Source organism: Drosophila serrata, unplaced genomic scaffold, assembly GCF_035046125.1.
Source record: "Drosophila serrata isolate PLE 108 unplaced genomic scaffold, ASM3504612v1 contig_184, whole genome shotgun sequence".
NCBI lineage: Eukaryota > Metazoa > Arthropoda > Insecta > Diptera > Drosophilidae > Drosophila > Drosophila serrata.
Window position 1 is genome coordinate 5680723 of NW_028257082.1, and position 15990 is coordinate 5696712.

Consider the following 15990-nt stretch of genomic DNA (forward strand, 5'->3'; position numbering starts at 1 on the left):
TTATAGTCTTAAACTTACCAATTGAGTATGCTCCTCCCGTCTTCGACTGGAGAGTGTTCCCTGAAACATGGACGACTTGTTCTGATCGTAGAATTTGCAGTAGTATTGCACCTTCTCTGATTCCTGGGGCGGCATAATGCGTCGGTAGTTGCCCAGGTGACTCTCCTCCCAGGCTATTTGCTGGGTAAGAGAACCAATGGAGAAGGACTGCCGCACATCGTTGTTTCCACCAGCCTCTCGACCTGATGACGAGGAGCCGGGTATTGGGGCAACAGACTTCTTGTTGTAGATGTTCCTCAGGAGTCTAGTTCGATGCTCAATGCGATCGTCACGTATGATCTGCTCCTTGTCCACCAGAGCCGTGCTGAGCATGTTCAGAGTGTCCCGGATGAGAGGACGCTTCACCTCCATGTCCACAGTCTCATCTGCACTTAAACTCGGCGTATGATTCACCTCCAGGATGTAAGGTTTTAGCTTCCAGTCCACCAAAATGTCAAAGCCAAGCAACTGAAAGCTGGCCTGGATCTTATCGTGCTTCGGAAAACACATATTGTAGTTATGCTTCAGCACTGGCCATGCACTAATGATCGTCTTGATGATGGCATCGTCCACACTGGCCCAGAACTCCGCAACATCGTAATTGTGTTCCACCAGCCACTTGTTGAAGGCACTAAGTTTTCGCTTAGAGCCAACTTCCGGACTGCTGCCCACCATATACTGGGAGTTCCGGCGATTGAGACAATAGTTGGTCAAGTGCATAAACACATTGTGAGCGTTGCCCAGAGACGGAGCCACATATTTCTGAGTTGCGAAACGGGCAAGGCCCTCATTGTACACAAATATGCGTAGGGGATCCACCGAAGTGACCAGCGTATAGACTCTCAGATCAAACTTGTAGCCATCGATTAGCAGGGGCTAACAAAGGTATAAAATTTATAGGGTAAAGTTACTTAAAATATGTAAAGACTAAACTTACCCGCTCTATATAGGTTTGACAGATGAGCTTCTCCCGCTTGTCCACGCTGCGCAAATCGGTGGTTATCCAAATACCTCGTCCCTGACCCGCCGAATAGGGTTTTAGAATAAAGGAGCGCTTATGCTTGCTGGAATAAATGGCCACATCATAGGCACTAGATTGGGAGAGATATTAAAAAACCTTAATCAAAATAGTAGAAGCTGAGATAAACTCACTCTGTGGGCATTAGCCAGGTCCTGGGAAAGATGCGATAGTCGCCGGGGAATAGCTTGAGCATACGATTCAGGTTCCGCGACAACAGATCCTTTCGGCATATCTCCACCATTCCAGGGAAATGATTGATCTGCTGGAAGCGCTTCATGCTTCGCAACAGATCATGATGTGGAGTGCAGTCGGACCACTGGATATTCCACAATCGATGCTGCGGCACATGCTGGAAGCCCATGTTCCGCGTCACCTTTGCGACCAACTGGAAGCGCGTATTCTCCACACAGACACTGAGACGCAATCCTCGAATACTGGGCACAATGTCTGTGCCATCCACATGGAACTGCATCGGTGGACCCTTGGTGGCATCATAGCAAATCACATCGAGTTCAGATGGTGTAAAAAAGGGTTTATTTGGTGGATTTCGTTTAAGATCCTCCGTGATCACCGTTAAGTGATCGTCCTTGGCACAGACACCGCGACACCGCCAGACGGGCTCATAACGTCGTTTCCTACGAGGTTGATTTGAAACAACGTAAACGCTTTCCCTCCTTTGAACTTTGGCCTTATCCTTTGGCAGCGATTTCTGCGCATCGAAGAAGCGCGTATGCTTTGGCGACATCTGAAGGGGCATTTGACAAAGGTTCCTTGGCTTTGATGACTTTGGTGGTTTGGTAGCAAATCGGTATTTTTTTTTTTTATACTTTGGCATCTAAAAATTCGATTATTGAAAGGTACATTGAATTTAGAGAGTAAAATATATGTACGAATAAGTTGTGGGTAGAATCAGAAAGACAGTCATTCGAAAGATTGCTATTGTAAGTGATAAATAAGGTATTCGGTTACAAAAAATCTGGCTAAAAATGTAGTAGTTACCACAGTGATTTACCGTGGCTTTCGTTACGCAACCTTAGGAACCACCACCACCCTCCCCCCAACTACACACATGGCAAGGTCAAGTGCTCTGGCGGTTGACATTTGAGATGCGAGCCACTCGATTACCAAAGTCAGTGCCGCCGCGACCCAGGTAAAAACCAGTGCCATGTGGTTAGCCAAAACACCTTGCGACAACTGAAACGAACCAGTGCACACCTGCCACCTCCCCCCGCGCTTAACGGATTAATTTCCATGAAAGGGGGAAGGCGAAGGTAAAGGTAAAAGGGTGATGGTGGTGGTGGTGGTGGGGCTCATTAACCGCAGTTTAATCAGGCTTTAGGCTCATGCGGTTATTAGTTCAGGCAGTCAATGTCACAAGGAAAAGTACAATAAAACATTAAAAGGGCGGGAAAAAAGCATCATCACAATATATAGGTATATATTATATATATCAGCGACAAACTCAGTTCAGATGTAAATGTTGGTTTGTCATACGCTTGGTTAACTTGGGGAGCACAGACACACACAGATGGCTAAATAGCAGAAAGCCAAAAAGGGGCGTGGCGTGACCGTGTCGATGGGTCACCTTTGGTGTGCTAACCCTACAGACTTGCACTGTGTATATTTTACGTGCACTGGGAGAAATTAGGTACATTCTTAAAGCTTGAAGTTAAGTTAATTAATGACTAAACATTATTGCAATTTTGCAATAGAATTTGAAACTGCTCATTAACTACTACATTTAAACTATACATTAACAACTTTACATTAAGCAAGAAAGGATACTAACTTCAGGAAGTGAAACTTTATATATCCTTGCAGTTTACAATTGAATTATAGGATCGGATATCGATCAAAACTAGGATTTTAAGCTTCGCATACTTTGAAACGTTATTAATCTTTATTTTTTAGACAAGTCAAATCTTAAAAAACTCATAACTAGGCAAAAAATGCATTAATTTCAATTCGGAAAGTTTTTCTGTGTTAGTTTCTGTAGTGCTAACAAGTCTGCATACTTGGTTAACAAATTTTTTTTCTGTCAAATTTTGATAATTTTAATGATGTAACCCCTTTCCTTTTTTTCAAAAAATGGGAAATTTCTGAAAAAATTTTTTTTCCGCCGAATAAAGCTAGAAAGATTCGCCTGTAGATGCTGATCAAGAATATATATAATTTATGGGGTCGGAAATGTCTCCTTCCCTATGTTGCAAGCATCTGACTTAAACTATAATACCCTGAAAGGTTATGTATCTTAAACGTCATTCACTCTCTCTTTAACGCGTTGCCTGTAATGTTTAAGCAATAGCAAACGAGAGAGTTTCTTTTTGTTTCTTCTTTAAATTATGTAATATATAATTTTTAATAATTTACACTTTAAACTTTTACTTATAATCAACATCAAATCAAAACTGAAACCGAATTAAAACAGTATTTATAATATTATCTAAAATTAAGACCCACAAACTCATTCTAATTATTTCGAGTTTCTAATTCCTCGTTGAAAGTATTCATAATATTATATAAAATAACATTTAAAAGTTTATTCTAATTATTTTGAGTTTCGAATTACTCGCTTTACCCATTGTGATATTGCTCTATTTATAAAGTTTTAATCAATTTCATCTATAAACTTTTATTTTTCCACCCTGTACCCATGGCTTTTGTTTTTTTGGTATTAAATGACACAAACAATTGTCGCTGCTTGTGCCTCATTTTGCATTTTGAGTTTGGATTTCCGCAACGAAGCATGTAATTTGTCAAGTTTATTTGGTTGAGTAACGTTTTCGGACGGAATGGCTTCTATCTCTGAGCCCAGTTCGCTTTTCCTCTAATTGGCTGTCGCAAGTTAGATTGTTGCTGCCGCTTTTTATTTATTTTTTGTTATTGTGCAGCTAATTATGCGCTCGCTTTGTCGCTGGAGACTGTAAACAACAACAAACAAAATGGAAAAGAGGGAAAAGCTCTGGCAACTTTTCTGCATTTCAAATATTAATGATAGTGCACGAACCAACCCACCTACAAAAACAAGAATAAAAGTAGACGGAGGCAGCTCTTTTGTGTGGACAAAACAGGAGCACTGATAAGCGGGAAAAATGAGCGGAAAATGGCGATTAATGTTGTTTTCACTTAGTTGTGACGGAAAATAAGAATATTTGTACCTTATATAATGTCAGATTTTACACCTTTAATAGTCTGCATAAATATGCTCAACATAAATCTCTCTCTTTGTAGCTTTTATTACCCCAACATTGACGTGTTTAATCTATACAGCAAATAATAAATTATTGCTTTTGATTGAATATTTCACACTTTTATATTTGTCTGAAGCCCTTCGTAACAGGCGTAAATTTATTTATTTATTTATTTTTTCCCCCCTTAATCAATTATTAATTGACATCCCTTCGGATAGGGGCGACAATGTCCGCTGGCTTTTTAATCAAGTTTTGGGCGGAAGGATGGGAGGACGAAGGCAGGAAGGCAACGAAGTGCCACGTGAAATGAGTGTAAAATCAGGGGACGACAAACCGTATTAAAAATTTAAAGGTGTACTTTCACACACATACATTTCATTTGCAGCTGCAAGCGTGGAAAATATGTATAAAAAAAAGAGGAAAACCGGAGAGCCCCAGAGCATAATAATAAAAAATTAAACAAAAGGAAAATAACAAAACGAAACAAGGAGAGTGTGGAAAAATAAGGGGTAAAAGGGGGTTCGGTGGAGTTTGGCAGAGTAGTGAAAATGGTTCATAAACTCGCCTGGCAGATGATGATGAAAAACCGGAGAGCTGGGGCATAAATTACAATGTGTGAGAATGTTCGTATGGAAGTCCTGCGAGTGTGTGTGTCTGTACTAGTTTTCACAAATCCTTTTTATTTTTATGGAGCGCGCACAGTCGCATTTTGCCTAAGCGCGCATTAAAAATTAATCTTTTAATTACTGCCAGGCTCATCCGCCGCTACAGCTATTAATTTAAAGTTTGGCAAGCTCGAGGATATAGTAATTTTTAACTTTTCACATTGATAGGCAGTTTTGGGGGAACAAGACCTTTTAAAATTCAATCTTGACTAATAGCAGGCCTCGTAAATCCCACAAACAACTTGAGAAACAATAACAACTTCATCATCTTTGCCTTTGACTTACAAAAGGACTCACAGCCTCTTCCTTTTTAATCTCCTTGGCTTGGCTTAATTTCCCTTTTGCTCCACTGTTTTCAATTGTGAAAAGCTAGCAGCAGCAGCAGCGGCTTAAGGAAAAGTTGTGTCGTTCTATCGTTTTAAAACTGTGGCATATTTTCCAGCTTTTGCAACTTTTCCTATTGCCCAAAAACTCTAACTCTCGCATTTTTAATTGCTTTCAATTGACCCCAGGAAAGAAATGCGGCAACTTGCCACATAAACTTAATGGCAGGACAAAACTGCACAGGGTCCTTCTGGCAGGACCTTCTTCCCCCACACAATGAAAATCTTTCTCCCACACACACTTTCAATTCAATTTACATTTTCCGGCATTAACATTTTTGGGGGTTTTTAATGCCTAAAGTTTTAACTAAAGGGACTCAAAATGTCATGTTAAAAGCTTTTTCAATGCAAAACTTTTGCAGAAAATGTGGAAATGAACGTTTATTACGAGAACAAGAACTAAATCCAGTTTAATGGTGTCACAAAAAATGAGACTAACCATAGCGGGTCTAAGCTATGATTTAGTAATTTAAATGTGAAAATCAAAGGCAATGTCCACGATGTCCTGGTAGCCCATTTATCATTTTCTCGTAGAGGGACTTTTCCCTGGGATTAGAGGAGCTACCGAACGTGATTAACATCGTCGTGTGTGATGATACAAATACATATTTCGTTGGCATTTGTAATTCTATGTTTGATTTATATATGCAGGTCATACAAACTCTGCTCTCTGTCTCTCTGTATGCATACTATGTTGTATTTTGTGAGCCACGAATCCTCTGTAATTATGCATGAATCGTGAAATCAACTGCAATATGAGGGGCGTTGCCTGGGTTTTCGATACTCCGGGACTTGTGGAACTATGGAAACTATGGAGCTGTGGAGCTGAGAACTGGAAACGCATGAATGAATGCTTCCCCAAACAATATATGCGCATAAATTTGAACACTTCACCCTGCGAGACGCAATGAAAATGTTGAAATGTTAAAATGCTCGCACGAAATGCAAAAAAAAGGAGAGGAAAAGCAAAGCAAAGAGCGTTATTTGTAATGCAAAACGAAACGACGAAATCAACAACAAAAACGTGGCCCGAAAAAAACAACAAATATACTACAAACAACTAAACCAAACAAAAACAAACACAAATACAGATGCAAAGCACTAGCAATAAGAACAACTGTGAAAATAGTCGAGAAGTGGCAAGACTTTTTGTTTAGACGCCTTACTTTCCTTTACTGCAGTGTGCATATAAATATATATATATATATGGAGTGCATAAACAACAAACGCATTTGTAATGAAAATAAAATTTAACTGCAAGAAAACAACACCACACAGCAAGGACATTTCCAAGTGAAAGACGCTGCAAAGTATGCAACAGTTTCTGGTTTCTGCGCCTAGTGCACTTTTCCTTTGACACTTATGGCCCAAAAGAGAAACGAAAATGTAAAACTGCGGGCAGCAAAAAGACATTTGGCACGGGGTTTTATATGTACTCAGTCGTGTCCTGCGGTTGCTACACTGAGAGAAAGGGGTGTGTGATTATGGGAGTGAAATTTATAGGACCTACTTTTTGAATCAGTTTGATTATTTTTGTATAATAAAGCGTGGTATATTGGGTTATTGTGTGCTATGTGGATACTCTTACTTAAATAAATGAGTTATTTTACCTATGCGACGATAAAAAGAGCACAAACCTTTGAGGTTTTAAAAATTAAGGGTTTAGCTTCCTTTGTTATTATTTATCATTATATAGAACCTCTAAATGAAATAAATTATTATACAAAATGGCTATGCCCTAAATAACACCTAAAAACTACCCATATTTTTATGAAACCTTGCCTAAGTACTTAATCATTTTCTTTTCCACTTAATCATTGAATTAAGAACCATAAATTCATAAATCTAGACCAAATTAATAGGCCTTTTTTGTGTAACTCACACAACTCACTTATATGACTAAAGACCTTTTTAAAATGCAAAGTTCAGGGACGGAAAATCAAGAAGAAAAACCCATGCTTGTATTTCTTTTTTTTTCCGCCAGTGTGTGTGTGAGTTTCTGATGTATGACATGCAGCAACAAATTGCTGCAGATGAAACAAAAAAAAAAAAAAGGAGGAAAATGGCGACCAAGAAATGTGACACCTCCTGGCCACTTGTCAATGTCATAATTTGCCATAATGTGCCAGCGAGGAGCCGTAGTAGGGGGGGAGTGCCATGGACAGGGTCAGATGAGAGATGGAGATGAACTAGCGACCAGGACAGGCATCAAAAGTTGTGTGGAATGACGATGTCGAAGCGCAGATGCCTTTTGGCCCGAGGCCGTGGTCGAAAGGGTCCTTCTGCTGCTATAGACTACATAACATGATGGGGTTTGTGGGTGTGTGGGGACTAACACATGAACATGTGTGTGTGTGTGTGTGTGTTGTATTTTCCAACTCCTGTCATGTCCTTGGCTCTCCCGACGAGCACTGTCAACATTAACACAGCCCAAAGGCATAAAAGGCATATCCAATTGCAAAAAGACGCATGCCGATAACAAAGGCTCGGCAAACATTCAACTAACATTAGAGCCACGCCCCCACCAGAACCAGTAAAATGCACAGGAAGAAATGTATTATTGCCATATAATATTAAGGAATTTTAAAAGCAAAAGAGTCTGAAGAGTTATTTCCCTAGAAATTTTCCCATGTTAAGCATATCTTTTTCGACTTGCCTGGACTTCTCTCAGTGCATCCTCTTGGACGTGCAAGTGTGTGACTCCTGGTTGTCGTATCCTGGCGCTCTCTCCCTCGGTTTTGCTGTCTATTTTACTCGGTCATTAAATTTGGATTTTGTGCTGTGCACATCGCAAGCGCTTGACTTTGCTGTTAAATATATCTACACGAAACCCACCAAGGCATCTACATCTCTTTAGTGGCCTTTTGTGGCCCCAGCCTCAGACCCCCTTGACGGCCCGATTTGGCTTTAACTTGCCGCCATTGTGTTGGCCAGGCTCTTTGCATATACACACATACATGTACTCATGTTAGGGGGAGGAAAAAGGTGGAAAATCTCCTCGCTCTCGCTCTGCTTAACATTGGTTTTTCCCTTCTCCTCCTCCCCGCCTCCCCCGCTTGATGTTTTGTTTTGCTTTCGGTTTTGAGTCCTTTGTGGTTGAAGATTTTTCCAACATTGCATAGCAATTGCAACAAGCAAAAAAGAGAGGGATGGAAAGAAAAAACTGTTTTTTGAGGGCTTAATGCTGAGGATTTGAGGGGGAAGGGTTGGTGGAAAGCGGCTCGTTTAGGCTAAGCTGCAGTGCCAGAAGCATATCCATTGATGGGATTTGCGGCAATCAGAGTTACGGCTGGAAACTATCTAGTCAAGAAATCGTTTTCTGCTTCAATTCATTTCGAGAAACTTGGGGTGGATTGCATTGCAATTGCAATTTGCATTTCCGGCGGAAGTCTATACGAATTAAGTTCATTTTCAATCCCAACACGAAATATTATTTTGCTTATGGTTTTGTTTAAATTAAATATGTTAGCTAGCATAGCAAACTATTATCGCCTTTGACACAATATTATTACATTCAATAAATGTAATTATTTTATTACCTGTTACTTATTGCTTTTCTTTACTTTCTTCTCTTTTTAGGTAAGTTTATTTAACCCTTCATCAATATGAAATGCATACGTTTAGTGCGTGAGTGATAGATATAAGAGTTAATAGACCATAAACACGGTAGAAAACTATATCTTGGGGAAATTGTTAGGAATACTTCCTCTTAACATGCACACACACTTTGAACAGGGGCCAATCAATTGCTCATTCTGGTAAACTAGGCCATATTAAACCATCATCAGATCAAGACATCAAAAACTCCTCATCATCATCGTCATCATGATGACCGTTGTCCTGGGCAACAACAAAGACGTGAAAATGCCTCTGCTAACCCAATAAATCAGTAGAAAATTCCAGACATAAGCTTTTCTTTAGGGACCCAGCAATCACAAAAGTTTCTTTCTCTTTTTTTTTTCCAACCCCCCAAAAGTTGCATCGTAATTCCCACGATAATAATCATAATAAAAATCAAGCAAGCGATAAAGCATAAAACCAAATTACATACAACTCCCGGCCTTTTCAGGAGCGTGAGGTCCTTGGAACCAAACACTTGACGTTCCACCTTAAACTCTTATAGTTCCCTGTTATGGTTGTTGGTGCCACAACATAAAAATAAAATAAAAAAAAGTTTTCTTTCAACACAGAAAAACTTGCACATTGTCAAAAACCCAAAGAAATTTCGGCCACTAAAATATATGTGTATATATACATTATATATATAGTATATGGTCAGGGGTGCCAGACATTTTATGGAGCACGTAACGGACATTTTTTTGTGGGTTATTTTCGTTTGGAAAAAGTTTTCTCATAATGCTCTCGCTATGGGCTTATATAATATCGGGCCTGAGTGCATCCAAATATCAGCACGTATTGGGGTTAAGACAATGCCCAACGATTGGGTTCCAAGTGGGGGCAAAAAATAAAGCTAAATTCATTAAGCTGTCAAATGCAAGTCAACACAATACAAATTTCTGACACGAACATGACATATTCGCTGCAGCGAAAAATATATATCAAGAACAGACGAAAGCGACGACAAGGAAAAACGGAAAGGCTTTAGACAAATCGAGGGAAATGCCAAGAAAAGCAAGCCAGCAAAATTAAAAGAAAATAATAAATAGCAGCAAGTCCTTGAAGGCTTAGCCTGCTTTGTCAAGAATGCTGATGTTTTTGATCAAGAAATAAATGATATTATATGGGATGCAGATGGAAAATGTTTCCCAAAATATTAGATTATATATAAAAGTGCATCGTATTTTAAATTTTAGGTTATTTATTGCATTTTCCACTTTAATATAGTGAGCAAAATCGATTCTGTTCCAGTTGATTTGTTTCAATTGAAAAGTTTATTGACAAAACAACCAGGCTAGCCATGCCGTGATAAATTAATGATCCTTTTTAAGCGCTCCCACATCACCACTAAGCCTCTTTACTCTTACCAAAATTAACTGGGAAAAATCGGAAAATGGGGGAGTGGACTGGGCTGGAAAAATGCCACAAAAGACCGGCTTAAAATGGCGGCCACTATAAAATGAAAAATTTTGATAGTTTTTTTCTGATGGCCGCCAGAGGGTAAACATTTTAATTCTGCTAATTGAAGCAGTGAAATCTATTGCCCGGACGCGGAATCCAATGAAAATTCAAAACTAATAAACGGTTTAACGGGGCGTATGCGCAATGTGCACAGTTCTTCTAAATATATAATATAGTATATATGTATAAATACTAGTGCGGTTTGCCATGTTGATTTTGCATATTACACACTTTCGTTCAGTGTAATTAACTGCCAACTGGTGGCGCATAATTACAATTTTGAAACTGCTGTATATGTGTGTCCGTGTGGCATATGTGAAAGAAAGGTGCATTGTGTCTATGGCTTACATGTCAGCAAAATGCTTTTTGCTGGTATAGGTGGTCATCTGATACGGATGCCAGCAGCGATGCCGTAGACAATGGGTAATAGTGGGATGCTGCTGGTCATCGTTTGTTTGGCTCTCGCATTATGCGTTATTCCGCGGACAGTGATCATTGGGCCTGGGTGCTATTTGCGGTTTTAATTATGTCGTTCCACCCGTAGAAAGCGCACGCATGGCCAAAACAATGGGAGGAAAAATGGTCGGAAAATGTGAAACGAGAGCAGTGTGCATTGTTGCGGCGATTGAAATAAATGATGCGAAATGGGACCACTGAATATGCAGGACCCCAAGAATGAGCCTTAATTTCGGTTACTGGCCGTAAGAAAATCAATATGCAAAAGTGTCTGCAAGGGCATCATGGAAACGAACGAGCCATGATTAATGGATAATGGCTGTGAGCTGGATATAGCTGAATATAGCTGGATATAGCTGGAAACTCTGGCTGGCACATATGTGTATGGTGTGTATATTCGCGCTGATTGATAAACCAAATGCCAAGCAGAGCGTATAAATCGTGTGCATAGAACGATGCATCTGAATGGATGTTGCCATATATACACAACATATACAACAGCATACAATTCTATCTGATTTGCCTTTTGTGAGTGAACGAAACTCCCCCCGAAAAGCAATGTTGATGGGCGGCAGTCAATCAACGTTGAGGGCTTAAAGTGTCACCCTAACTCTCACCTCACCTCGAAGGACTAACAACCAAACCCTAACCCAGGCCTAAGCCCACACGTGCTTTATATACATATATAGTAAAGGGAATAAACTTAATGCTAATGCCGAGTTGAGCTGAGCGCTGGGGCTCCTGAAAAATTAATGCCTACTAATAATTCAAGGGGTCCGTAAAGTATGCTTAAATAATCTAACGCACAATTAATTGAAGGTGCCATAAATATTGCGTATACGCAACGTAAATCAGCCAAGATGGCAGCCGAAAACCCTTTTGGGCAAGAGTTAAAGCTACAGCTTGATTATGCAAACAATTAATCCAAGCAAGCATTTATTACAGGGTTATTTCCTGTGGGAGAACCTTCAGGATAATAGAAGTTCCTGAAGATGAACTAGCAATTTTGGTTCTTAGTCTTCATTAGGCTTGATTGTATGTATGTAGACTGAAACCCCATGCAAATCCTTTGTTTTAATCAATTTGCAAGTGACTTGCTTGCCTGCAGCCGGAAGCTCGCCATTCTGCAATCACATTAGCTTCTGACCATCTGCCAACCGGAAGTCAGCCCAGACCGCAGCATTAAAGCAACATTTGTTTTAACAGAGAGAGAGAGAGAGATGGAGAACAAGAATGAGAAAGGGAGAAAAAACCGCCACCTACCGCAAGGCTGGAGAAGGAAACTCGCCGAATGCTGCCGAAAATTTTCAAACAATGCAACACAAATTGCCGGCAACCGCAGGAGCCAACGCGGTTTACTCGAGGTCCTGTCAGTGCCCGAGTCCAGAAGAGACTCGCCGTCGCTCTGAAGGATTCGGCCAGACCGACCGCAGTTCACAATAGTTGACCAGTGCCATATTTCGACTTGGTCAGCGGTATAACAAGGCACACTGAAATGCAGTGGAAAAACAAGCGGAAATCCTTATCGAAGACCAAGTTTAAAGCCATTTGTTTGTTGTGGTGGGAAAGAAAAATAAATGAAATGCAACTAGCTAGTGGTTTGTTTGTTAGGATTTGTTAGGACTTATATAATTAATAGAATGGACTTTTTAGGAGTAGAACTAATTAATGTTGGAAACTTTTTCAAGTGCTTAATGCAACTATAATCTTTCTACAAGTTTATTTATAAAAGGAAATAAACTTTAAAAGGCAGAATAAGTTAGTTTTCACATTAAAACAGAATTAATTATATAGGTTTAGTTCTTATAACATAAATAGTCGAGTATTTAATATATAATAACCATTTTTTAGTTGTTCTTTATAGAGTTACTCCCCTTACTTGTTTCCTTTATCCCCTTTAAGAATTCGTGTGCGATTTTGCAATCAGTATAGGGAATCCCATTTGTTGAGAGTAATCAGTTTTGGCCATGTCCATAAGCCCCATGGAAATAGACATACCGAAAATCCACAACGCATCGCATAAACCCAAAAACGATTCGAACCATTCTCTCCCTCCCCCGCCGCTCTCTCTTTTCCTGTCCATAGTCTAGGTAGTCGTTTTTAAATGCTTGAGCATTGTATAAAATTTGCATAAATTTCCTGCATAGTTTATTTAGCGTTTGGCCATTGTTGTTTTTGGTTTTGTTGGCCATTTTGCCGGCAAACATGGGCTAAATGATGCAAACGCCCCAAAATGTATGCTACATATATACGTGCACATAACCGCAATCTATCTATCTCTCTTTCTGTGTGTATCTCTCACTCTCCCTCTCTCATATTATAACTCAATTTCTGCGTGAGGCTTTTTTTCCCCTTCCCCCCCCCCCCACAACCGCAGCGGGTGGAAAACAAGAGAAAAACAAGGGGCTGATGGTGATGCTGCATTTATATTCATATATGCGGCGTGGAAATGAATCGTGGACCTGGCAGCTCTCACCGCAGGATGTCCATTCCTGGATGGAAAATATAAAGAAAAAAAGTACAAAATGAAGAGCGAAAGGAAAAAGAAAATAAAGAGAGAGAAGGGAGCGACACAGAACCAATTCGATGGCTGCCCTTTAATTTTCCCCAGATTTATTCCTTGCCAAAGAATATTTGCATGCTTTTTACGCACATTAGCATAAGCATACAAAGACAGCCGCAGGATAAGCGAACGCAGGATGGGGTTTTTGGGTGGGAGATAAAGAAGAATACATCGAATTGAAGTCGGCTTTCGTTTGCAGCAATTCCAATATGTCAAAATTTGAAGCGCGCTTCACAACAACAATTTTTTCGATATTTTCCACAGCATCGAGTACAAAATGTCAAGAGTCAAGGCAATTCCAATGAGTCAAGTTGGCAGTCATTTTGACATGCCCACACATTCGTCATCAAATGGTGAATTGTTGCCTCACTCCTTGCATTTGTCCAAGCGGCTCAGAATGACATGTTTGCTTAGAAGAACCCCTTCCTTGTCATGCATCCTTGCAGGCACTTTTACTCAGTCCCCCTTCCCCCTGACATGTTTCAATAACTAACTGTCCATATTGGTTCATTCAATTAATGTCAATAGCGTGCTGCATTTATGAACGAGTGTGTGCGAGTGTATCTGTGTGTGTGCCAGCTCGCTTCCATTTATCCTTGAGCCAGTTGGCAGTAATAAGGGTCCTGCTAATTGAGCAAAATGCTACTAATATTCAATCGTTAATGAGACGAGCTGTAATTATATTTCCCTTTGCTTGAATCCAGATTGAAAATTACCAATCGACTTGGTATTATCCATTTGTGCATGAGAGATTTCAAAAGATTGAATATAGGAGATGGAAGGATTATGGTTATGGGTTTAGTAGTATTGATATTGTTCCCATTAGCAGAGAAACTATGACTTTGTATTCTGTATTCTTTAGGAGAGTGTCAAGAAGTCTCCATTTTCGTTATTTATATGTGGCAGCTCCTAAATTTTATTTCTTCTCTTCAACTTAACCATTATCCTTTGTGCCTTCACTTTAAATGCAAATAAGAGCCCCAGAAATTGCGTAATTCCGAATGCATTTCTTTTGGGAATTCTCTGCCATTTGCTGCCTTGCAACCCGCATATTTCATTAGCCCATCCATCTTGCCCTTTTTTTTGCGTAATTTGTGGGCTTTCAGCAATTAAAGGTGAATTGTAATGCCATATAGAAGCTGCCTGGGGCACATTCATTACACCTTTACGCGTTGGCGTTTTACCTGGAATAAATCCGCTATCCTTGGCTTGCCAGCTGAAAATTGTTGCATACTTCTGCGGCTTTTGCCACTTGATGCCGTTGAAACTCGAAAGGAGGCAGGAGGACAAAAGCAGGGCCAGGCAGCTGCTGCCACTTTAGCCCACTCTGCCACGCCCCGCTGCCTTTCGTGTTCCTTGAGGAATCCCCGCCCACATGCGCGGCCCACTCAATTAACGCAACTCTCCTTGGATGTGTGTGTGTGTGTATTTGTCTTAACAACTCTTGCATACAACCTTAATGGCTGAGGTCCTGGTAGCAGGCTCCTGAAACCTGAATCCGGAATTCTACTGGAGCTGGCTTCCTTTCGCTTGCTTCCTTTTTTCTCCTGGCATAATTACTTTGACTCGACTTTTACGACCTTTCTATGAATTACTCAAGAAGTGTTGGGAGCACGTCGCTTGTGTGGCTGCCATTCCGCACCACCCAACCACCCACCGAACCACCCACCATCCCAATCCACTCGCAGTTTATCCTTTTTTTACTGCTGCCTTCATTCCTTCGTGTCTGCCTGTCGTTCGTTTTATTTATTTCTTTTACTCGTGTTTGCCTGCTAATTTCTCCTTGACTGCCCCCGCTGCTACACAATTGCCACAATTGCATAAGGTGCAGGTGGGGCAGAAAAAAAATATAGGGAAGTGGATACAAGTGTACTTAGACAGGGTTGCCAAGCTTTACTAATGTTAAAAAACAAATAGTGGTTTTGAAAGCTTCAACTTAAGACATGAAATAAATGGTAAAGAAAAGGGGTTAAAGGAATATGTAAATTAATAAGGAAACTATTTATTTTTATATAAACTATCAAAGTATTTAAATAAATTGATTTGACACAAGTTAGATACTAAAAGCGATCTGAAAAGTCATACACTTTTCCTATTTGAACTTGGTTAATGTAAATAAAAATATCCTTTATACTTATAATACAATCTAATTTCAAAATTCCTTAAGGTTACCTTTCCAAAATCGTTCCAATTAAATAGCTAAATAATTTATACCTTTCCCCTTTTATCTAAGAATAAATCTGGGTCATTTGCTGTACATTTTTTTCAATTTTATCCTTTAATACACAGATAAGACGTTATAATACCAAAATTTTCAATTTTTTTGAAGCACTTTGCTTTTGGCCAAACTTTTTCCCATTTCCTTTCGAGTCCTTTTGCCATCTTTTACAATTCCCCTTCTAGTCTTTTTTTTTTAATTTCCTCTGCAATCCTTTGCAACCCTGACACAGTTACAACAACCCCTTGCCACTTTCATTTCTTCTAATGCAACATTTTGCTCTACACACACACACACGCAAAAGGATAAAGAAGGATAAAGGATAGGGGGAGAAGACTTCATAGCTGGACGAACATTATCTGCGTTAGCTTTTTA

General features: G+C 39.8%; 2 protein-coding genes across 41 annotated transcripts in view; one reads left to right on the forward strand and one right to left on the reverse strand.

Annotated features, from left to right (window-relative positions):
• sm (heterogeneous nuclear ribonucleoprotein L) overlaps positions 1-15990 on the forward strand; it is a 128302-nt gene that overhangs the window by 41514 nt on the left and 70798 nt on the right. The gene's annotated exons all lie outside the window — the stretch shown is intronic.
• Positions 1-15990, reverse strand: part of TTLL6A (Tubulin tyrosine ligase-like 6A) — a 133564-nt gene that overhangs the window by 32520 nt on the left and 85054 nt on the right. For all 4 annotated transcript variants that reach the window (XM_086828350.1, XM_086828349.1, XM_086828347.1 and 1 more), the window contains 3 exons: positions 1192-1895; positions 977-1130; positions 19-915 (listed from right to left, as the gene is read on the reverse strand). In XM_086828350.1, coding sequence (XP_086684476.1) covers positions 19-915; positions 977-1130; positions 1192-1895 — 1755 coding nt within the window. The remainder of the gene's footprint in view (positions 1-18; positions 916-976; positions 1131-1191; positions 1896-15990) is intronic.